Consider the following 23,086-nt stretch of genomic DNA (forward strand, 5'->3'; position numbering starts at 1 on the left):
TTGAAGACACTGTTTATGTGAGTTTGGTAACTTAATTCACATAAATTTACACTTTATGTGTATAGATAGGATATACCTATTTAAACTAAAACATTCAGGCCCAGTGGATAAGATGAAATCAAATGGACTGTATTTAGGGAATTTGACTGATTCTATTAGAATAACGATAAATTCTCCCCAGGAACAAATCTGGGAAATGGTACAACATTAGGGACATGTATTGCAAAAATTGAGGTCATGACTATTTTCAAAAAAGAAATTTAAAATAACACTATTGAATGCTTACTATGTATCACACATTATGTTAACAGCTATGGCACACTATCTTATTTCATATTCATAACATCCCTATGAGATAGGTACAATTCTTATGCTCATTTTACAGAGCATTGAGAGATTAAGTAATTTGTCCAAAAGTACAGAAATCTGTAAGACAGTACTATCAGACTTCAAATTCCCGACTCAGCCTACTTCAGCTTCTTTATCTTGTGCCCACATCTCCACAACCCATGGCTTTCTGCTGTCATTGGCCTCCTTCCTGTTCCTAGAAGTGAGCCAAGCTCTTCTTCACCTCATGATCTTCGTACTTGCTGTTTCCTCTGGAAGATTCTTCTCCAGTTTGTTGCTCAACTGGGTCCTTATTTCAGATATCTGTTCTAAATTAGTTCTCCTCACCTTGCTCTATAACATTACCATGTTTTATTTTCATTAAAATATAGTACTTATTATACTCTGAAATTTTTTTTAATCTCCCCACTAGATTGTACCTCTATCACTGAAAGAGTAAATGAATGAGATAGCCTAATCCGTCTGTGGATTAGGCTACCTCCCTGGACGTACTGGACAGTAGTATTGTGTTATGCCGTTAGGCCACCAAAGCTCTATGTATAGACAGATTGCACATTCCCTACTTCACTCCTATTTTAGCTTGTTACAAAGTGTTTCGTGGTTCCAGGACCCCGGTGACTCAAGAATAGCAAGGTCTCTCAGAATGACCGAAACACCACCACCCTGCTTTACCCAGCCCCACCAGCCGGGGGCAGTGTGGCGGGAGGCTTCCTTCGGCGCACGTAGACGCCCTACGTAAAAGAAGACGCAGTAGTGGGAGAGGTGGAGTAGAGAGGCGGAGCCAACCGGAAAGGGCGGGATCGTCCTCAAACCCGCCTTTTCCAAGGAGGCTCTTCTCCCTTTCCCCGCCCCTTCCCCCGCCCGGGCGGCCATGGCCATTCCCGGCATCCCCTATGAGCGACGGCTTCTCATCATGGCGGACCCTAGAGATAAGGCGCTTCAGGATTACCGCAAGAAGTTGCTGGAGCACAAGGAGATCGACGGCCGCCTTAAGGAGTGTGAGTGCATCTTTCTTTCCACATAATCTCGTGCCCGAAACCTCTTCTGTCCCTGACAAAGCGGAGGCCTTTGGCGGAGCCCGGCAACCTAGCTCTGGCGATGGGAAGGCCTCGGTCCAGGGACAAGGCGCTTTGTCATCGGGCCCTGAGATTGGGAAGCAGAGCCCCTTCGGCATGAAGATGGCCCAGTGTTGGCCAGGTGACAGAAAGAACATTCCTGAGATGGAATTAAAAGAGGACTAGAGGAAGCTTGGGGAAGAAGCGGGCCAGCGATGCTTCCCAGGTTGGGGTGCAAAGAGGGCAGGGCTGCTGGAGTCCCGGCACCGGGAGAAGGGAAGAGACTTAGGTCGAGAAAGTTAAAGCAAGAGATGAGACTCGGGCAGTGGGTGTGTTGGTGGAGTGGAAAGCCGCCCACGGAGCTTGAGGGGTCCATCCGTCATAATAACGCTCCTCGTCTTTTCTTGTGCTTTGAGTTGTACTGCATGAGGCACACAGGTTTCCTTTAACTGCTGAGCTGAAAGGGCACTTATATTTTTTCATAGTGTACCTTTTTGAAAAGCCTGAGTGGTTGAATTAAATGAAGACCATAATAATCATGTAACTGCGGAGCACTCCACCTGTTGCCCTTATTAGGGTAGAAAGTAAGAGAGTAATAATCCATGTGGGTAGGTGAAGAGACGAGCAAGAGTCAGATTTATCCCAGGCCGGTGTGGCTCAGTGGATTGAGTGCCAGATTGGGACCCAAAGAATAGCATGTTCTATCCCCAGTCAGGGTTCATGTCGGTTGCAGGCCAGGTCCCCAGTAGGGGGCCCTGGAGAGTCAGCCACACATTGACGTTTCTCTCCCTGTCTTTCTCTCTCCCCCCACCCCTTTTCTAAAAATAAATAAATAAAATCTTAAAAAGAAAAGAAAAGGTCGGACCTTTATCATTTGAATTTGTAATCACAAATCCGGAAGTGTCAGTGTCGTATCTTCCAAGACTGTAACCTAAAATGTACTCAAACAACTAAGTATTGTCAATTTAAAAAATAGAAACATGATGCTTTCTCTTACAGCATTTCATTTTTACATGGCACCTACAAACCTCATAATTTCTTTTGTATTTTGATATAGTAACTATAAAAATTATGTAAAGTGAAATAGACAAAACTTAAGTAAGACTTTGTAACTAACTCACTAAGATTATTGTTTAATTAAAAATGTTCACATTATATTTCAGTAAGGGAACAATTAAAAGAACTTACCAAGCAGTATGAAAAGTCTGAAAATGATCTGAAGGCCCTACAAAGTGTTGGGCAGGTAGGTAATGGAGTTTCTCGGATATAAGGGGCAATGGTAATTGCTTCTTTAGCTCTTGGCAAAAAGTAATCCTTTTTTTCTTCTTCTTAGATTGTGGGTGAAGTACTTAAGCAGCTAACTGAAGAAAAATGTAAGTGTATTAATTGTTAATTAGTAAAGAAAAAAGTGGACTCCTTCCTACCACCACTTTTGAAATGCTTATTATTCTAATGACAATAGTGAAGGTAGATTCGATTCTTGCATAGACTTAATTTTCTTTCAACTATGTATTATCTTCTTGGAGGACAGAAATAAAACTCAGCCTGCCATCAGTGTGGGTATATTTAATTTTTACTTGCTATTTTAAATTTTTCTTTCATTTTCTTTCTTTAGTCATTGTTAAAGCTACAAATGGACCAAGATATGTTGTGGGCTGTCGTCGACAGGTAACACTTAACATTTGTAATAGTTACTTTATAATTGGCAAAAGTACTTTTATATAAGTGATTTAATTCTTGAGGTAAGCAGGTCAGGTATTATGCTCATAACTCACAAAGGTGATTTATTAAGATATAACTGTTAGCAAAGTCGGAACTCAACCCATGGGGTTTGACTCTTAGTATTCTCTACTTTCCAGTGTACTGAGTTGTCTCAGTTGGTTCTATAAAACTGGAAATCAAAGACTTTAAGAACTAGAAAATATCTCAGATCATTTTATTTTAATGTCTTTTTTTGGAAGGGGATTTAAAAGGATTAGACCCTATCAATTACCTATGTTTTATATTTAAATAGTCAGAAATGTTACTTACAGACTGTTTACTTACAGACTTCTTAAATTAAGCAATTGTTTAATTAAACAATTAGAATAGGCAAATTGAAATAACTGCACATTTTATTTTGCAGTCATCAAAAATGCCACCAAATGGTTTTAAATTATTGGTAGCCTCTGAATCCAATTTATGTATTACCCTATTTATTCTCTAGGAAGTATCCTTCGGACATACTTACAAGTTCATTTGGAAGAGCTTTCTCTTGAGTATTTGTTATATCGTGTTTAGGTTTTAAAACATTGATACAACATGGGTGTAGAATGAAATTTAACCAAGGGACTAATTCTAAGTTTAGGATTTTTGCCTAGCATATAAGTAGGATGACATTTTCCAAATCAAAGTATTAGATGCCTAGTCTGACACAAGATTTTTATGTCCTTTATAGGGTCCTCTGGGTACCAAAAGTTGGCTTTTCCAAGATATTTAATGGTTGTATGAAGGCAAGGGAATATTTGAAAACTGGAAAATTTGGCCCTAGCCAGGTAGCCCAGTTGATTAGAGAATCATCCCAATATGTCAAAGTTGTGGGTTTGATTCATCTGTCAGGCCACATGCAAGAATCAACCAGTGAATGGATAAATAAGTGGAATAACAAATTGATGTTTCTTTCTCTCTCCCCCCTTGCTCTCTTATCCATCCCCCACCCCTCTCTGCCTCACTTCCTCTCTCTTTCAAATCAGTAAATAAAAACAATACAAAAAACTGGGAAATACTAAAATATCCAGAGTATAGCCTTGGCTGCTCTAGCTCAGTAAATTGAGTGCCAGCCTGTGAACCAAAGGGTTGCTGGTTCTATTTCCAGTCAAAGCACATGGTTGGGTTATGGGCCAGGTCCCCAGTTGCGGGCATGTGAGGGGCAACCAATGAAAATATCACACACCTTGATGTTTTTCTCCCTCTCTTTCTCCTTCCCTTCCCCTCTCTCTAAAATTAAGTGAATTAAATCTACAATAAAAAAAGAAAAGCCAGAGTATATATTTCCTATAGATGTAAATGACCTCCTTCAGGGATCCTGACCAGGACCAAGCTCACAATCCAGGCATGTGCCCTGACTGGGAATGGAACCAGTGACCTTTTGTCCTGCAAGACAGTGCCCTGCCAACTGAGCCACACTGGTCACAGCTTTTTATTTTTAACTTTTTTTTAATTTATTGATTTTAGAGAGAAAGGAAGAGAGAAGGAGGGAGAAATACAATTCATTGTTAACACTTTTTTATGCATTCATTGGTTGATTCTTATATGTTCTCTGACCTGGTTAAACTTGCAACCTTTGAGTATTGGGACAATGCTCTAACCAACTGAGATACCTGGCCAGAGCTCACCTAACAGATTTCTGTATAACTGCTTTGGCACCAGTTGCCAAATTTGCTGTACTACAATTACTTGCCTGCATTGAAATAAAGAGCAGAACTATATTAAAAGTGAGCTTTTGAAGGTAAAATACTGAAGGCCATTCCTTCCTCAAAAACAAGGTCATTGCCACCTCAAACTTTGTGTATTAGTGATTTCACATTTTACGCTGCGATTGCGCAAAATGGGCAGATGGAAATAACATTGAATTGTAACATTTATACCCTCCATTGGCGTGGTGTTTATAACCTAATATTAGTGTTTTCTCTGAAGGGTTGTCTTCTAAATGTTTGGCTCTTGTTAGAGTATTATTCCCCTTTTTAAGTGTTTATGTAATTCCTTTTGTTGTACAAAATTAGCTTGACAAAAGTAAGCTGAAGCCAGGAACAAGAGTTGCTTTGGATATGACTACACTAACCATCATGAGGTAAGTTTTTTATTTTGTATAGTTCATTTTTTGAGAGGAAAGATATATTTGAGATCACTGAATATTTTGTCATTTTTGTCTTTTACTAATTCCTAATTAATTCAAATAATGTATTTTTATAAAAATAACCAACAGGTGTTTGCTCAATCAGGTCATTTATACACTATCTGTAGGCTGAGCAAAAATACATTTTTGAAAGAGAAATACTTGTCATCACAGATATTTGCCAAGAGAGGTGGATCCACTGGTTTACAACATGTCTCATGAAGACCCTGGGAATGTTTCCTATTCCGAGATTGGAGGGCTGTCAGAACAGATTCGGGAATTGAGAGAGGTTGGTGGCGTATGCTTTGTTTTCTGAACTTAACGATAAATAGTATTTTTTTTAACACTCCTGAAGGGGCCCTGGCTGCTGTAGCTCAGTGGATTGAGTGCAGGCATATGAACCAATGGGTCAGTGGTTCAATTCCCAGTCAGGGCACATGCCTGGGTTGCAGGCCAGGTCCCCAGTAGGGGGCATGCCAAAGGCAACCACACATTGATGTTTCTTCTCTCTTTTTCCCTCCCTTCCCCTCTCTCTCAAAATAAAATAAATAAATAAGTAAATTTTTTTAAAGGCTCCTGAAGGGAGAAAGATGATGAAAAATTACTTTGTCCAAATGGTGGTTACTGAATATTATACGTTTAATATTCTTGTCGAGAGACGAATAGCACTAAGTATCTTGCTGTGAAAATTATAGGTGTTTGTTAATGTGGAGATAATTTGGTGTTAGAGAAATCCGGCTCTTCTTGACAAAGAAGAAAATAGCTAAGAATAATTGGTATAGCACAGTGCCCATGACATTTGTGATTTTGATTATCATAATAGGTTACTTGGGTCAGTATACCTCAGTGTATTAAATTTACTGTAAGTCTTACTAAAGATACAGATTGCTAGGCCCTCTGCATGGTTTTGATGTAGTAGACTGGGGATGGGACAAATGAATTGCATTTAAACAAGCATTCCAGGTATTTATGTAACCAAATTGTTTTTTGACCAAGATTGAAGAAGCACTGGCCTGAGTATAAATTAAAGCCTATTCTCACTCTGTAGTTAATGAAGGGTCAACACAGGAAGAAAAGTGCTTTGTGGAACAGTAAAACCTTGTCTTTGACAGTGATTTGCCGCATCAGGCACAGGAGCAGAAAGAATCCCTCCCTCTGTCTTTCTCACGCACACTGACCACATGTGCACACGGTACCCTTTTCCATCTGCATACACTTCAGAATACTGATCTCTCACACTTTCAGCTTGTCTTACACCTTCTGCACTCAACTATGCAATAGAAGTTGATCTCCAAGTTGGCATTATAAAGAGTTTAAATTAGGCAATCAAACTCTCACTTTTTCTATTCTCATTTTCTTTCCTTGAGTCAGTGTTAGGACCTTGAAAGCAGAATATGTGGTTCTTTTAAGTCTGCTATGACAAAATGCCATTAAGTCTGCTATGACAAAATGCCAATGGGTGACAATTTTATATACTTTCATAGTGGTGGTTTTAACACCATATTTCCCCATTTTATAATTTGTGTTGTATTCCCAAATGCAAAATAGTATTATCTTTTGATTTTTATTTTTCGAATAACTGATTTTTTGTGGTCTAATTTTTTCATTGAGGCATAATTTATGTTCATTAAAATGCATAGATTTAAAGTTTACAATTTAAATGTTTTGACAGATTATATGCCTGTGTAACCATCACTCTAGTCAAGTGTATGGTTTGTTTAAGTAACCACACAGTTTTTAATTAATCTAAAAACATTAAACTATTTTTAGATGCAAGAGATATCTGAAAAAAACCCTCTAATATAGCTTTACATAACATGGAATTCTAGATCTATTACGAATTATGATGTGTATACCTTACTATACTGATATTTTACTTAAAATATTTGAAAGTACATCAGAATCTTTACCATCTGTTTAAGAAGTGTGCAACTTCTTTTCTAGGTAATAGAATTGCCTCTTACAAATCCAGAATTATTCCAGCGTGTAGGAATAATACCTCCAAAAGGCTGTTTGCTGTATGGACCACCAGGTTGGTATTGAATTCATGTTCACCTCACTAATGAATGAATTAAGGAATAAAAAAATATGTTAGAAATTTAACTTGGGCATTTCCCCCCTCCACATTGTTCAGAGTGAGATGAGATAAGAGATGTGTGTGCTGTTCTCTCAGCATGCTCCATCCTCTAGTGCCTTATGGGGTATATAGTTGACCCTTGAGCAACATGGGGTTGGGGGCACTGGCCACCCCCCTCACAGTAAAAAATCTACATGTAACCTACGATTCCCCCAAAACTTAACTCGCCTCAGTATCCTCAGGGATTGGTTCTAGGACCCACAGAGGTATCAAAATCTGTGTGGATGCTCAAGTCCCCTACATAAAATGGCTAGACCAGTGCAGACAGTTGGCCCCCTACATGTGCAAACCCGCAACTGTGGACTGAAAACAGTACATATATTTATTGGGAAAAATCCACATATTAGTGGGCCTGTGCATTTCAAATCTATGTTGTTCAAGGGACAACTACATAACATGCCATGTGATTCTAATGTAATGGTCCTACGTGGTTCACAGACCTCTGGGTGTCTGTGACACACTTTCAGGGAATCTGCAAGGTCAAAACTTATTTTCATAATGCTAAGATGTTAGTTGCTCTTTTACTTTGTTGGTGTCTGTGCTGATCTTGCAAACCCAATGTGGTAAAACTGCTCATGCCGTAGCATGAATCAGTTAAGTCAGTGGCATGAAGTGGTGCTCGTAGTCAATGTGTTTTTTTGACCACTCACTTGGAATATTTTTTTAAAGCTAGTTTCACTTTACAATGTCCTTGGTAAAGTAGTAAAAATTATTTTATTATTTTTTAAATTTTATTTATTTTTAGAGAGATGGTAAGGGAAGGAGAGAAACATCAGTGTGTGGTTGCCTCTCACGTGTTCCCTATTGGGGACCTGGCCTGCAACCCAGGCATGTGCCTTGACTGGGAATAGAATGGGCGACTCTTTGGTTCACAGGCTGGCACTCAATCCACTGAACTACACCAGCTAGGGCAAAATTATTAGTGTTATTTTTTTAAAGATTTTATTTATTTATCTTAGAGGGGAAGGGAAGGAGAGAGAGAGAGAGAGAAACACCAAAGTATGGTTGCCTCTCATGCGTCCCCTGCCGGGAACTGGGAACTGGCCTGCAACCCAGGCACGTGCCCTGACTGGGAATTGAACCGAGATCGTGTGGTTCGCAGGCCCGCGCTCAATCCACTGAGCTACACCAGCCAGGACTAGTATTATTAAATCTTGATACTTGAATAAAATCTTTACACTGTGCGATGGAATGGAAGATACATATAAAGTACTTTTGTTGTGTATTGAACAGGATAATTAATCTCTTGTGCAGTTATTTCAGTTGCTAGCCGAATTAGCTAAAAGGATAATTTACAGGTAGTCTGTGGTTATCAGACTGGTTATTGGTTATTCATACTGATATTGGTTACCTGGCACAAGCTTTTCAAAAATGAATAAAGTTAGCCTGTTGTGATAAAACAACTGACACCATTTGTAGCCAGTGATAAAATTGGACCTTTCAAGGAAAAATTAAAGTTCTTGAAAACTTAATCCAACACTGTGAGCTTGATAGCTTTCTACTATGTTAACATTTAAAAAGATGAGATTGGTGGTGGTACTAACAAGTGTGATTTTTAAATAATGTATAATGAAAAATAACAACATTTTGAAGATTTCCATAACTCACTAAAGTAGTAGTTTCCAAAGAATCAATACTTGATATACAATGTCATGCATGGATAAAAGAACCATTTAGTGTACAGAACAGATTAATGGATTTTAATGTAACAAGTTTCTATTGTAGTCTATTTATACATAGGATTTGATGTATTTCTAAAGTTATATTTAGTATGCTTAAAATAAGATTACAAGGACCATTTTGAATAAAATTTAAAATTGAAAGTAGAAGTACAGTGGAATTTTCACTGGAAATTCTGTTTAGGATTTAGCTTCCATTTTGCAGAATTTACTAGCCAAAGGATTATATTCTCAAAAGGCTTTTGAAAGTTTTTTATTCTCCATCTAATTAGGACTTCTTTTGTCATTCCTAGGTACAGGAAAAACACTCTTGGCACGAGCCGTTGCTAGCCAGCTAGACTGCAATTTCTTAAAGGTAAAGGGAAGACTCTTTTTGTAGATGTTGAGATTAAATTTTATTTGAATTATCTTATGTTTACCTTAATGTTTTTTCTTTAATCAGGTTGTATCTAGTTCTATTGTAGACAAGTACATTGGTGAAAGTGCTCGTTTGATCAGAGAAATGTTTAATTATGCTAGGGATCATCAACCATGCATCATTTTTATGGATGAAATAGATGCTATCGGTAAGAGTAACATCTTTTAAACTTTTGTCTTAAGCTTTTCTTGATAGTGTTAGGAATTTTTTTTTAAATCTAAAGGAACTTTTTCCCTTTTCCTCTAATTGCTACTTATATGAAGTAGCAAAATAAATTGGGCGTTATTTTCTAAAAAATTTTAAAGTTTAACCAGTTTTAATGTGTAACCTTTGACATTGACAAAATAAAAAATATTATACCAAAATCATTAATTTTGTCAGTATAATTCTTAATACCTAATTTTCATCTTAATGTTTTTGAGCCTAGACACTATCATATTCTGTCTTTTAAATGATCATTATTGAGGGAAAGAATAATGCATATGAGCTTCCATGTCATTTTTTTTAGGCGGTCGTCGGTTTTCTGAGGGCACTTCAGCTGATAGAGAGATTCAGAGAACTTTAATGGAGGTAATATATGGTAAAGGGGCTTGTGAAGAAATCAGTGCTTCTTGAATATAAAGAAGTAAACCCAGATATTTGAAGGTCAAATATGTACAGTAGTTTAAATGAAGAATATACTTGACTGTGAAATTTGAAAATACTGACAGTAATGAACACATTTCTCCACCACACTCTCCAGTAAGAAAATGACTATTAGAAAATAATAGGCATATCTACAAAATTCCCATTTAATGTACAGCTGTTACATGTCTTTTGAGCAGAGCAGTCAGTTATTTAAATTGTACATGGTACTACTTACAGTGTGAATATGATCTCATGCTAGTTTTTTTAAGACATTTTATGAGTAATGGACATTGTAAAACTAGTGGCAGTAAACGAGTTATGTATGAGGCTGCTCTAAAAATCACTAACGCTTTCCTTTCTTTATTGCTGAGAATGAGAGGAAACTGAATAGTGTTGATAATTGAAGAAGATGAATGCTGGGATATCAGAATGTACATAAAGCCTTTCCCTCCTCCAAAATCTGTGAAAGTCCTGGCAAGAGCCCAACTGTGGTTTCAACTTCTGGAAATAGCAGCTAGGTAGCCTGGAAATAGCAGCTAGGTAGCCTAGGCAATACAGTGTCAAATTCTGCCTGAGTATGGGCATTTGAAAATTACTTTCATAAGTTATACTCATTTGCTCAGAAAACATGCGGTGTTTTAAAATTAGTTACAGAGTCTCTTAGAGACCTTAAATTGAAGTATTTTAAGACAACACTGATACTAGTTTTATTCATGTAACTGATATGTTAGCTAATGTATTTTGAGAAAGAAATAGACATGTGAGGCCAGCTATATTTTAAAGAGTTTGTTGAATGTGGTTAGGTTTTTTAAACTTCAAGAAAACTGTAAGAAGCAAAGGAAATATGGTTAGTGTCTCACTATTTCTATGTATAGTAGAAATATTTGAAAAGATATTTAATGGATTTATTATTAAATTTGTAGAAAAATCATTGTGTCTGGTTATCTTAATATAAATTTTGTTATGCGTACCATAAGCACTTTATATGTTAGATTTTATTAGCTTTTTTTTAAAAAAGTAATGAAAAAAAGTTGAACATTGGAAATCAGATTCACATAGTTTAGTTTTATAATTTTTGACCAGATGGAAACCTTCAGACTTATTAAAACTACCTGCTAGCTATAAAAAGGATGGATAGTAGGTTCCTTAACATAAGAGAGAAAAAACAGGATTCCACAAAATGATCATTTTGAAGGTTACATAGCTGTCTGTAGGCGAACATTTCATGGTATTAGGCATATAAAAATTGTACCTATGTATTTTTTAATGGCTAGGATGCTTTGTAAAATCTGTTTGTGATTTTTATTTATAAATGCTTAGTTACTGAATCAAATGGATGGATTTGATACTCTTCATAGAGTTAAAATGATCATGGCTACAAACCGACCAGATACACTGGATCCTGCTTTGCTCCGTCCAGGAAGATTAGATAGAAAAATACGTGAGTTAAGGCCTTTTACCTGCTGTGCATTTGTTTTGTCCTTGTTCAGTTATCTTCGTACCTTTTATTCACTCCCTATTTTATTTAAAAATTAAAGTAAAAAATGACTACAAAAGAATTTCCTACAATTTCTTATTTTCAGATATTGATTTACCAAATGAACAAGCAAGATTAGATATATTGAAAATCCATGCAGGTCCCATTACAAAGCATGGTGAAATAGGTAAGGAAATACCCTATTTTTATGTGTATTTACATTTGGTAAATGAAGCAAAATGCTGTCTTACATCATTGATAGTCTATTCAATCTGGTTTTACTTTCATTTTTAATTGTATTTTATTGATTATGCTATTACAGTTGGGTTTTTTTCACTTTTTTTCCCTTTTCTCCACTCTACCTTGGTTACCCCCATACCCTCTAGCAGTCCCCCCCTAAGTTCATGTCCATGGGTCATACATATGAGTTCTTTGGCCTCTCCATTTCCTATACTGTTCTTAACCTCCCCCTATCTATTTTGTACCTACCAGTTAGGCTTCTTATTCCCTGTACCTTTTCCCACATCCTCCGCCTCCCCCCTCCCTGTTGCTGAGCCTCCACACGATCTTCATTTCTATGATTCCATTCTTATACTAGTTGTTTGCCTAGTATTTTTTTTTTTAGGTTCAGTTGTTGATAGTTGTTTCATTTGTTGCCATTTTACTGTTAATAGTTTTGATCTTCTTATTCTTAGGTAAGTCCATTTAACTTTTCATATAAAAGGGTGTTGATGATGAAGTCCTTCAGCTTTACCTTGTCTAGGAAGCACTTTATCTGCCCTTCCACTCTAAATGATAGCTGTGCTGGATAGAGTAATCTTGGATATAGGTCCTTGCTTTCCATCTCTTTGAATATTTTTTGCCAATCCCTTTTTGCCTGTAAGGTTTCTTTTGAGAAATCAGCTGATAGTCTGATGGGAGCTCCTTTGTAGATAACTCTCTCCTTTTCTCTTGCTGCTTTTAAGATTCCCTCTATCTTTAACCTTTGGCATTTTAATTATGATGTGTCTTGGTGTGGCCCTCTTTGGGTCCAATTTGTTTGGGACCCTCTGAGCTTCCTCAACTTCTTTCTTATATGTCTGTTTCCTTCACCAAATTAGGGAAGTTTTCTTTCATTATTTTTTCAAGTAAGTTTTCAATTCTTGATCTTCCTCTTCTTCTGGCACCTTTATGATTTGGATGTTCGTACATTTAAAGTTGTCCCAGAAGTTCCTAAGCCTCTCCTCATTTTTTTTTTAAATTCATGTTTCTTTGTATTACAGTTGAATGTTTCTTTCTTTCTTTTGTTCCAAATCATTGATTTGAGTCCCAGCTTCCTTCCTTTCAGTGTTGGTTCTGTGAATATTTTTATTTCATTTTGTATAGCGTTTACTTCTTCCTTTATTTTGTGGCCATACTTGATCATTTCTCTAAGCATCCTGATTGCCAGAGTTTTGAACTTTGCATCTGATAGGTTAGCTATTTTCATGTTGCTTAGTTTTTTTGGGGGGGGTTTGATCTCATCTTTCATTTGAGCCATATTTCTTTGTCTTCTCAATTTGGCAGCCTCCCTCTGTTTCTGTGTATTGGTAGAGCTGCTTTGACTCTCTGTGTCAGGACACCTGTTACATTGTAAGGGGTGGAAACTTAGGTATTTGCTAGGGTGGTGCAACCTGCTTGGTGACTGTGTGTCTCTGTATGTGGGGGAAGGATCAGAGAAGAAACAATGCTGCTTGGTGGGCTCTCACCCCATTTCCAGTCATGTCCCCCACTTCCTGAAAGCAGCTGGTACCCTTTTAGCTGCTGCCCTGGTGCTGATTCCCAGAGTGGGTGGGTTTGCATGCATTCTAAGACCCTATGGGCCCTTTAAATGGACTCTCCTGAGAGACTGGCAGTTTCTTCTGCCACCCTAACCCCCACTGGTTTTTAAAGCCAGGGGTTATAAGGCTTTATATTCTGGTGTTGGAACTCTGGGCTACATAGTCTGGCGCAGAGCTGGGGTTGCTCACTCCCTAGTTGTCCTTCCTGGTTTTTCCCTGCTCCATGTGAATGTGGGACTGCCCATTTTGCCAGCTACCTCTGCACCACACTGTGTCCTCTCCACCCCTCCTACCTGTCTGGATGAATGTTTCTTCTTTAAATCCTTGGTTTGGACTTCCATACAGTTTGATTTCCTGGCAGTTCTGGTTGTTTTTTGTTTTTAGATTGGTTATTGTCCTTTTTGTGGTTGTATGAGAAGGCAAAGTAAATTTATCTATGTTGTTTCTTGGCCAGAAGTTGTGCTTTATACCTCAAATCTGGTTTTTAGTTCAGAAATATTTATTGGCCATCAACTGTATGTTAGGAATTTTTTAAGTGCTGGGGATAGAGCAGTGAATGAAACTGACAGATTTCTGCTGTTACAGAATATAGATTATTGTCACGAAAAGACAGATAAAGTGAGTAAAATATATAGTGTAACGGATGGTGGAAAGTGCTATGGAGAAAAATAAAACAAGAAAAGGGGACTAGGTAATGCCAGGGATGGGTATGCATGTGTGCATGTGTGCCTGTGTATTTATATAAATATAAATGGAAGTGGGAAAGGGGTGGCCTTACAAAGAGGGTAATGTTTAAGCAATGACCTGCAAAGGTGAAGGAGCTAAATGTGGATATTTGGAGGGAAGTTATACAGAGGCAGCAGCAAATAAGAAGGCTTTGAAGAAAGTATTTGTCTGGAACATTCTAGAGCAGCAAAGAGGCCAAGGTGTTAGTGGCAGAATAAATGGGGGAGTAGCAAGTGAAGTCATAGAAGTAATGAGGACCAGATTGTGCGGAGCCTTATTAAGTCCACTGTGTAGGAACTTCCACTTTTATTTTTAAAGATATGGATGCCATTGGAGGATTGTGAGCAAAGGAATGATCTTTCTCTTATTTTGAAGTTTTTATTGTAGAAAATTAGAAATAATAAAAGTAGAATTAAGGGTATAATGAACTTCTAACCCCAGGTACTCACTCATCACTTAGCCTCAATAATTATTAACTCTATAGATAAAACTTTTCATGTGTAATGTCACCAACCCTTTATTATCCCTCTATTTTTAAAAAGCAAATCTCAGCATTATAGTTGTAAATGTTTCATTTTATCTGTAAATATTTTAAAATTCACTTAGGTTAAAAGATTATTCTGGATACATGAAAAAGGAAAAGAAACCAGAGAGTTAGATAGGTTATTTCAGCGATCCAGGCAAAGCTGATGACTTGGTCCACAGTGGTAGCAGTGTTTTAAAGTAATGAGATTTTTGGATATATTTTGAAAGTAGAGGTGAAAAAATTTGCTTATAAACTGGATGTAGCGTGTGAGCTAAAAAGAACCAGGGAAGACCTAGGTTTTTGACATACAATTGAAATGATGAAGTTACTATCAATAAAAAAATAAGGGAAGACTGGAAAGATTTGGTTTTAAAAGGGAATAAGGAATTTGATTCTGGGTATATTAAATTTGAGGTGCTAATTAGATATCCACAAGTAGATGTTGATTAGTAATCCTGTATGCATCAATAGTTTGTTGGGGTGGTCTAAGCTGGATATGTAAACATGGGTAATAGCACAAAAATGGTTTTTAAAGTCTTGAGATTACATGAGATTTCTGAGGAAGTGAATGTGGATAGAGAAGAGATTAAAAAAATGAGCTAATTCTGACATTAAGAAGTTGAGATGAAGAACCATAAAAGGAGATTGAGATAATACAGTCACAGAGTTAGGAGTAGAACCAGGAGCTGGTGGTATCCTAGAAGACAAACGAAGACATTGTTATAAGGAGGGATTAGTTCCCTATCAAATGCTGACAGTGGGTCAGATAAGGGTTCTGAGAATGGATCTCTGGATTTACTATATAGAGATCATCAGTGACTTACCAAAAACAATTTCTTTGGAGAGGTGGGAAAGCAAGCCTACTTCAAATGGGTTTCACAGAGATTAAGAGAGACATTGAGTTTAGACATTTGTTTCAAGGAATTCTTTTTTTAAAGTATATTTTATTGATTATGCTATTACAGTTTTCCCAATTTTCCCCCTTTACTCCCCTCTCCCTGCACCTCTCAGCCCTCCAGCATTCCCCCTCTTAGTTCACATTCATGAGTTGTACATATAAGTTCTTTGATTTCTGTTTCCTATACCATTCTTAACCTCTCCCTGTCTATTTTATGTCTACCAACTATGCTTCTTATACCCTGTACCTCCCCCCCCATTCTTTCCCTGCCTTTCCCCACTGAAAACCCTCCATGTGGTACCCATTTCTCTGATTCTGTTTCTGTTCTAGTTGTTTGCTTAGTATTTGTTATTGTTGTTGTTTTAGGTTCAGTTGTTGATAGTTGTGATTTTGTTGTCATTTTACTGTTCATATTTTTGATCTTCTTCAATTTCTTAGATAAGTCCCTTTACCATTTCATATAATAAGGGCTTGGTGATGATGAACTCCTTTAACCTGACCTTATCTGAGAAGCACTTTATCTGCCAGAAATACTCTGGTTGAGTATTTCTTTTAATTCTTTGTCAGGGTTCCATGGAGTTTGATTTTCTGGCACTTCTGGTTGTTCATTGTTTTTAGATTGGTTGTTATCTTTATTTTGGTTGTGCAAAGAAGCGAAGGGTTTCTACCTATGCCTCCATCTAGGCCTGAACTCCTCTTTAAAGGAGTTCTATAGCAAAGACGACAAGAAAAAGAGCTGTAGCAGAAATGGAGATAAGGATTTGGGGAAATATTCATTAAGACAGAACTTAATTTTTATGCTGATGCTACAATGTAGGAGAGCAAGAAATTGAAAATGCACTTTTCTTGAAGAGGAGTTGGCCCCGTCTATTAGCATATCTTACCGAACAGATGTATAGAGGGGGGAAATATACTATTACCAAATGGACCCCCATCTCCCCAGGTCCTCCTGTACTAGGTTCAGCTTGCTCACTGCCAGGGAATTGTAGCTCTCAATGCCAGAGATTGGTGAAAAGGAACAGAATTATTTATTCAAAAAGTTATACGGACTTAGAGTCTTCATTAAAATCCCAAAGTCCCTTAAAACACCCACAAACACACACAGTTCTTCATTCCTCCTTTTGCCCAGTCTGGAGTACTATATCTTAGGAAAAGAAATAGAAGACCGTCCTGCCTGGGCCTTCGAACCAGAGGATCGCGGCTCGATTCTCAGTCAGGGCACATGCGTGGGTTGCAGGCCAGTTCCCATCAGGGGACGCACGAGAGACAACCATACATTGAAGTTTCTCTCCCTCTCTCCTTCCCGAACCCTCTAAAGATAAATAAATTAAAAAAATATTTAAAAAAAGAAAGTTAAAAAAAGAGAGATAGAAGTCCATAGCTCCTGTAGTCACCGGTTCTTCCCAGTAATCTGTGATCAGCTTAGCTAGCAGGCCTCCCTCAGTTCCCCGCACCATCAGCGGTGTTGCTGGGATCTCTAGTTCTTAATCTACAACCATGTGGCACCTTCTCCTGGTCCACCAGCAAGAAAGAGTCCTTTCACCCCTTTCCTTCCTGCACCGTCTCCTGCATTCTTCCAAACTGCTAAGAGAGAGCTCTACGTGTTGCTACATCTCGCCTTCTGGCTACCTGAGCTTCATGGCAAAGGGAGACCCAAAGCTGCGCTGATCTCCCTTTCTCTCACTTTCTTGCCAAAAGCCAAGTGGTCTCCCTTTTTCATAATTGCCACACCTAGGTTCCTCTGCAGCCCCATTTCGGACTCCTCCCACATTCAGCTACATCTGCCAGCATTCCCGTATTTTTCCAGCTTTACTGGGCTGCCATAGTAAGTCTGGGCAGGTGTGGCCCTGTATGGCATGGAGCCAGTCATCTCTGAGCTCTCATGCAGGTGATGTAACCAGGGGGAGTTGCCTCCCAGTTATGTCATTAGTCAAAGTCACTCCTGTCTCCTTGGCTCAAAGCTTGGCCACAGCTACTTAATATATCCATGAAACCAGTTAAAAGTTATAGATATGTTAAATGACCATGCTTGAGGTTAAGTTGGACAACTGTTGGTATGCAGAACAACTCTCAATGGCCCTGCTCCATGTGTCCCATCCCCAAGTTCAGACTTGTGGGGGTGAGGACATATTTTTTTATATTTCCTGGACCCCATTACAAATCCTTTTTTGGGGTCCACCTGGCTGCACTCTGTTACACATAGACATCATCTACAAGAAGAAGAGGGAAGGCAGACTATATAGATGCTGATGATGACAGGTTCTCAATAAGGGCAGGGACTTCTAGAATTTTTCTTCTGAATGCTTTTATTTTCTAATTGAAATAGGAAGCAAGCTCAGAGTCAAGATGGGAAAGAATTGTTAAAGATTTAAGGACTGGGGAGAGATTATAAAATAGTTATTTATAGATTTGAGAGACTGGACTAGGGTAGAGGCCAACAAACCATGGCTTATGGGCAAAATGCTATCTGCCTTCTGTTTTTGTAAATATAGTTCTGTTATAACACAAACATTTACTTGTAGTTTGTCTATGACTGGTTTCACACTGTAACAGCAGAAATGAGTAGTTTTGACAGAGACCTTATTGCCTACAAAGCCTAAAAAATATTTACTATCTGGCTCATTACAGAAAGTTGGCTGGTCCCTGGACTAAAGGAGTCTAGTATAATTACTAAGCAACTCTTAAAAACCCTTTAGAAAGTAATGGTCTTTGATATTTTCTTTCAAAACAATTATAATTAGTTTATTATTGCCTCTCACTAATTTTTTCATTACTCATGTGAAAATTTTGAGCTGGAAAGCCTGGGTTGAACTAAAAATGTCCATTTATAGATTTCTTCCAATACTGAGCTCTTGCTGGGTGCCATATAGTGTGTTAACCTTGGGAATCCCTAATCTCAGGAAGTTTACTATTAATTGAAATCTGAATGAAGACTAATTAATATCTGTATGAATTCTAATAGAAATTGACACACTCTGGATTGTCTCATAAAGGATGTCTCAAGAGTTACTTATATTGTAGAGGTTTATTCTGTCTCTTATTTTTCTCCCCAGTCTATAGCAAGTCCATAAATGCTATCCCAAACCAGCAGTTCTTTAAGTCTGTCATGTGACTAGAAAGGTCACTTAATAATTATTATCATTAGATCTGATACCACTTAGAACCTACACAAAAACCAGAAAAGCTACCCATTGCTTGATACAGCATTTGAAAATTCCATGATAAAATTATTTCCGGTGACTATTTTTGGTATATCTATATTTGGCTTATGTGATTAAATTCCACTGTTGTTACAGTTTGTTTTGGATGCTTTGGTTTATTCAAATTAAAGATTTGTTTACAGTTTTAATGAGTTATAACTTGACAGATAATCTGAAGTTCACATGGGCATAACTGTTTCACTGCATAGAAAATTAAGATGTTTTCAGATATTGAGCATATTTCTTGGTTTTAAAGTTTCAGAAGTACGTTTATTTCTGCTTGGTGCTGGTTTACTTAACAGAAGTATAGCTTTTGGTGGTTAATATTATAGAATATTAACAGAGATGAGGCCTAGCTGATCAAATTGAAAGCAAGCTCTTCAGTTTAAATTTTCATGTGAGCATAAATCAGAAAGAGGTCTCTCTTTAAAAACTAATTTCCAGTATTTTTTTCCTAAACAGATTATGAAGCAATTGTGAAGCTTTCAGATGGCTTTAATGGAGCAGACCTGAGAAATGTTTGTACTGAAGCAGGTATGTCTTTAAAGTAATTTTTGTTGTTGATTTTTATTTAAATTGCCAAAAATGTGTTGAGTTTGTCTAAAAACAGAGCCTGGGCTTTGTAAGGAGTTGAGTACTTGTTTTGGGGGACAGCTTCGAAAAAGCAGGAAAAAACAGGGCAAGTGAGATGGGGAAAGGGTATACCAGGGGGTGAGGGGGGTGTTGATTTTGATGAGACCCTCAGAGAAACATACAGAATGCCATTTGTGATTACCCTGCTATAAGATGGAAGATGGGCATTTATTTTCTAGCTCTCATCCCCCATTAGATGAGATTTGCTCTTTGGAATGTTAACTGTTTTGCACTTCTGGACGTCTTAGAGTAGAATGTGGACAGACAGACATGCGATAGGATACTGGTTCCCTGAAATAAGTGTGAGGCTGTACAGAATTGTTTATCCACGCCCATGGCTGAACCCGAGACTGGGACAGCACCAGAGGAATCTGCTTCAAGGTGGATGGCATGCTTTCTGATGCTAGCCTATCAGTACTAAGCTTTGAAAATTGATTTATGAATTTTGTGTTCATTCAACTTGTTAAATATAATAGTTTCTAAATGTAATGTTCTCTATGGGTTGTGTGCCTTATTTTTATTTCTGGTACCAAATGGCTTTAAAACCCTACATAGAGTCAGTTAGTTTTTGTCCTCCACACAGAATCTTAAAATGGAAAAAATGTTTACAATAAGGGTTACAATATGTGGTTTCCTCTTTTTCATATCACCTTAGGCCTTATTTTAGCATTTCTGGTAAATTCAACATAGTATTTAAAGGGCTGGCTCCTCAGGCATGGCTTTTCCATAGGAGTATCTTTATGAGTATGTTGTGACTCAGTATCTGAATCAAAGATCTGCAGGTCTAGAAACCCTCAGTATGAATCAGTAAATCATGCTCACAAAGACTTATTAATGAACAAAAATATTATATTAAGAGGTAAATTGTCATGTGACTTAAACTACCTGAAATAATTTATGATATTTTCTTTCCGAAATCCACACCAACAAAATTAATTATTAAAAAGATTGCTTCAGTGAAAATGGAACCCAAACAAAAGCAGTGTCATAATCTCAGCGGCTGATAACATAAAATTATGATGATCTCCTTTTTTTGTCCACATATATAAAAATTATTTTTAGGTATTTCTAAAAAAGAACTATAACTTCTGTGTGGATTAGCATTATAGCTTTTTAGTTGGGACATTCACATCTAGAGACATGCTGAAAAAAAATTTTTAATCAGACTTCAAACTTTTTTTTGTTAATTCTGTGAGTTAAAACACTATTCAGTTACAGTTGTATTTTCCTTTCAAATGTAGAGATTTTCATGCTTTCTGGATTAGTATGTATCTCAGGTTCATTCATTCACTAAATCTGGAAACACAGGTTCGGAAAAATAACTTTCCTAATTTAGTTGTAGTCTTCTAAACAAATTTTAAAACTACAGTATTAAAAAATCATTAAAAGTTTTCTATTCTCATTTCTCAGGACAACTTAGAGTAGCTGTTTTCAAGGCTCCTTGTAATTAGAAATCTTTCGAGGAAAGATAGGAAGTAACCCTTGAAATCTTCTATTCAAACCCATTCATTTTATATTAGTGAAAATTCAATAAAAGCAGATCCTCAATAAAAATAGTAGGATGCATTTAATTAGTAGAAAGTGATACCTTATCAGCTGTAGCTTATCATGAAATTAGGAGTCTTTGAAGACCTGGGATGTATATCCATGATACAACTGCATAAAGTTAAAAAGGAAAAACACAAACAAAAAACTTTTATCCCTTTGTCAATTAATATTTGAAGTCACATCAAAAACTTTAAAGGGAAAAAATTGAATTGTGATACTTGAATAGGAAAGTCATTTAAATGTCAATTTGCATATAAATAGGGCGATTGTAATATGTGAATAATGGCACTGAGTTTTGTTGAAGCCCACTTTTGGCTTTTTAAAATGTCCTATTCTCTATGCTTTTGATTATTAACAAGTAAGGGCTGTCAGAATTACTGAAGGTATTTTGTGTTTTCCCAAACCATTTGTGCACTCCTTCCTTTCAAGGAACTGCTGCTTGTAGAGTTAAACCACGGCTCAGCCCTGGCTGGTGTGGCTCCGTGGATTGAGCCCTGGTGGCCTGCAAGGTGCTGTTTTAATTCTGGGTCAGGGCACATGCATGGGTTGCAGGTCAGGTTGACAGTTAAGGCCTGCAATCAAAGTTCCTCTCCCTTTTCCTCCCTCTTTTCCCTTCTCTCTAAAAATAAATAAAATCTTTATTTTGAAAAAAAGATACGGATGCTTAAAGTGTGTGTATTTTGTTTATAGTTGGATTTTGTTTTTTCAAGATGCCACTGGATACAGGGATTGTGTGATTTGGATTTTAAATATTCAGATAATTGTCCCATTGTTTTCTAGCTTTTGGCTTAGAAAATAATGCTTATGATTGCTATGGAAATTTACTGAACAATGAAAGGAATTTTTAACAAATCAGTACTGATGCAGAAGTAGTAAATGTAGGCTTCTTCACATTTATTCCATAGAATTACATTATTTAGTTTTCTTATAATACATAATCCACATATTATATAAAGCAGTTATGTTGTTTTGTTCTCCACAGGTATGTTTGCAATTCGTGCTGATCATGACTTTGTAGTACAGGAAGATTTCATGAAAGCAGTCAGAAAAGTGGCTGATTCTAAGAAGCTAGAGTCAAAATTAGACTACAAACCTGTGTAACATACTGTAAGGATTTTGATGGATGTGCATAACAGACATTGGCTTAATGTAAAAATGAAGTGAAGGAAAATAATGTATGTACTGGCAATGATCTCATTCAAAGTGTATGAATAAAAAGATGAATAACAAAAATTAGTAATTCAGTAATTTTACATTGAAGATTGGTACAGAAGAAATGTGTATATCTGTTAATGCTGCATTTATTGCAGCAGAAGTTATAAAAGAAGAGTATGTTGTGTCTTTTCGTATTTGCTGTGTGGGCATTTTGTAAAACACTGAAAATGATTTGAGGTAGTAGTACAAAGAGCATTTCTTATGACTTATGTCATTTGTTTTCCTCATCCTAAAAAGTTGAATAAAATCTGTTTGACTCAATTCTCCACATACTGTCTTTTGTAAAACTACATTTACTATATAGTCCTTTTTTAGTAGGTAAACTATTTAATAAACAAGGTAAAGTTATATTTAGATTGTTGGCTTTTGAATTTTAATTTAAAACAGTACCCATCCTGTTTTCATAACAGTATCTTGTTATGTGTTTTTATGTCTATGTCTGTATATATTCCTCCTTCCATAAAGTATTCAGTTTCCACCTACTATGATTAGGCTGTGTAACAGTTAATTGAAATAGTACATGCACACATATAACTTTTAAGATTATGATTGAAAGTAATATTTTCTAATAAATGTGACTTGGTTTTCTTAAGTTATATGAGATGATAGTTCCCTTTTTAGAATGTTATGGTCTGGACCTTCTTCCCAGAAAAATTCACACATGACTATATACAATTTTGTGAATACTAAAAGTTAAGGAGATTTATTATTTTCCAAGCTCACCCATAAACTCTGTAGGTATCAACTGGATACGGAGTAAGAGTGTCTGATGTAGGTAGGAGATGTTGATGTCAGAAATATTCACAACACAAATTCTGTTACCTGTACACAATTCTTGCTCATGTGGCAATTAAAGCTTTAACAAATTACAATAGGAAATCATCATTGGACATCAAGTAAAATTATCTTATTAAAGGTGTTGTTAA

General features: G+C 36.9%; 1 protein-coding gene across 1 annotated transcript; it reads left to right on the plus strand.

Moving 5' to 3' along the window:
* Positions 1 to 1,200: 1,200 nt before the first annotated feature.
* PSMC6 (proteasome 26S subunit, ATPase 6) lies at positions 1,201 to 23,086 on the plus strand. Its single transcript, XM_037054315.1, has 14 exons — positions 1,201 to 1,346; positions 2,567 to 2,646; positions 2,737 to 2,776; positions 3,019 to 3,071; positions 5,165 to 5,232; positions 5,452 to 5,566; positions 7,222 to 7,309; positions 9,387 to 9,448; positions 9,536 to 9,659; positions 10,020 to 10,081; positions 11,459 to 11,579; positions 11,722 to 11,802; positions 19,227 to 19,298; positions 21,928 to 23,086. The coding sequence occupies exons 1-14, from the start codon at positions 1,220 to 1,222 to the stop codon at positions 22,044 to 22,046; spliced, it is 1,212 nt and encodes a 403-aa protein (XP_036910210.1). The 5' UTR covers positions 1,201 to 1,219; the 3' UTR covers positions 22,047 to 23,086.

The sequence above is a fragment of the Sturnira hondurensis genome, unplaced genomic scaffold (genome assembly GCF_014824575.4).
Source record: "Sturnira hondurensis isolate 20B ecotype Veracruz unplaced genomic scaffold, ASM1482457v3 Scaffold0008196, whole genome shotgun sequence".
NCBI classification, from domain to species: Eukaryota; Metazoa; Chordata; class Mammalia; order Chiroptera; family Phyllostomidae; genus Sturnira; species Sturnira hondurensis.

Bases quoted from the DNA above. Each gene is read 5' to 3' on its own strand.
- PSMC6 (XM_037054315.1), top strand. From the start codon at position 1,220: ATGGCCATTCCCGGCATCCCCTATGAGCGACGGCTTCTCATCATGGCG. The intron at 1,347-2,566 runs GTGAGTGCATCT...ATTATATTTCAG, and splicing joins CGACGGCCGCCTTAAGGAGT to TAAGGGAACAATTAAAAGAA. The intron at 11,580-11,721 runs GTGAGTTAAGGC...TCTTATTTTCAG, and splicing joins AAGATTAGATAGAAAAATAC to ATATTGATTTACCAAATGAA.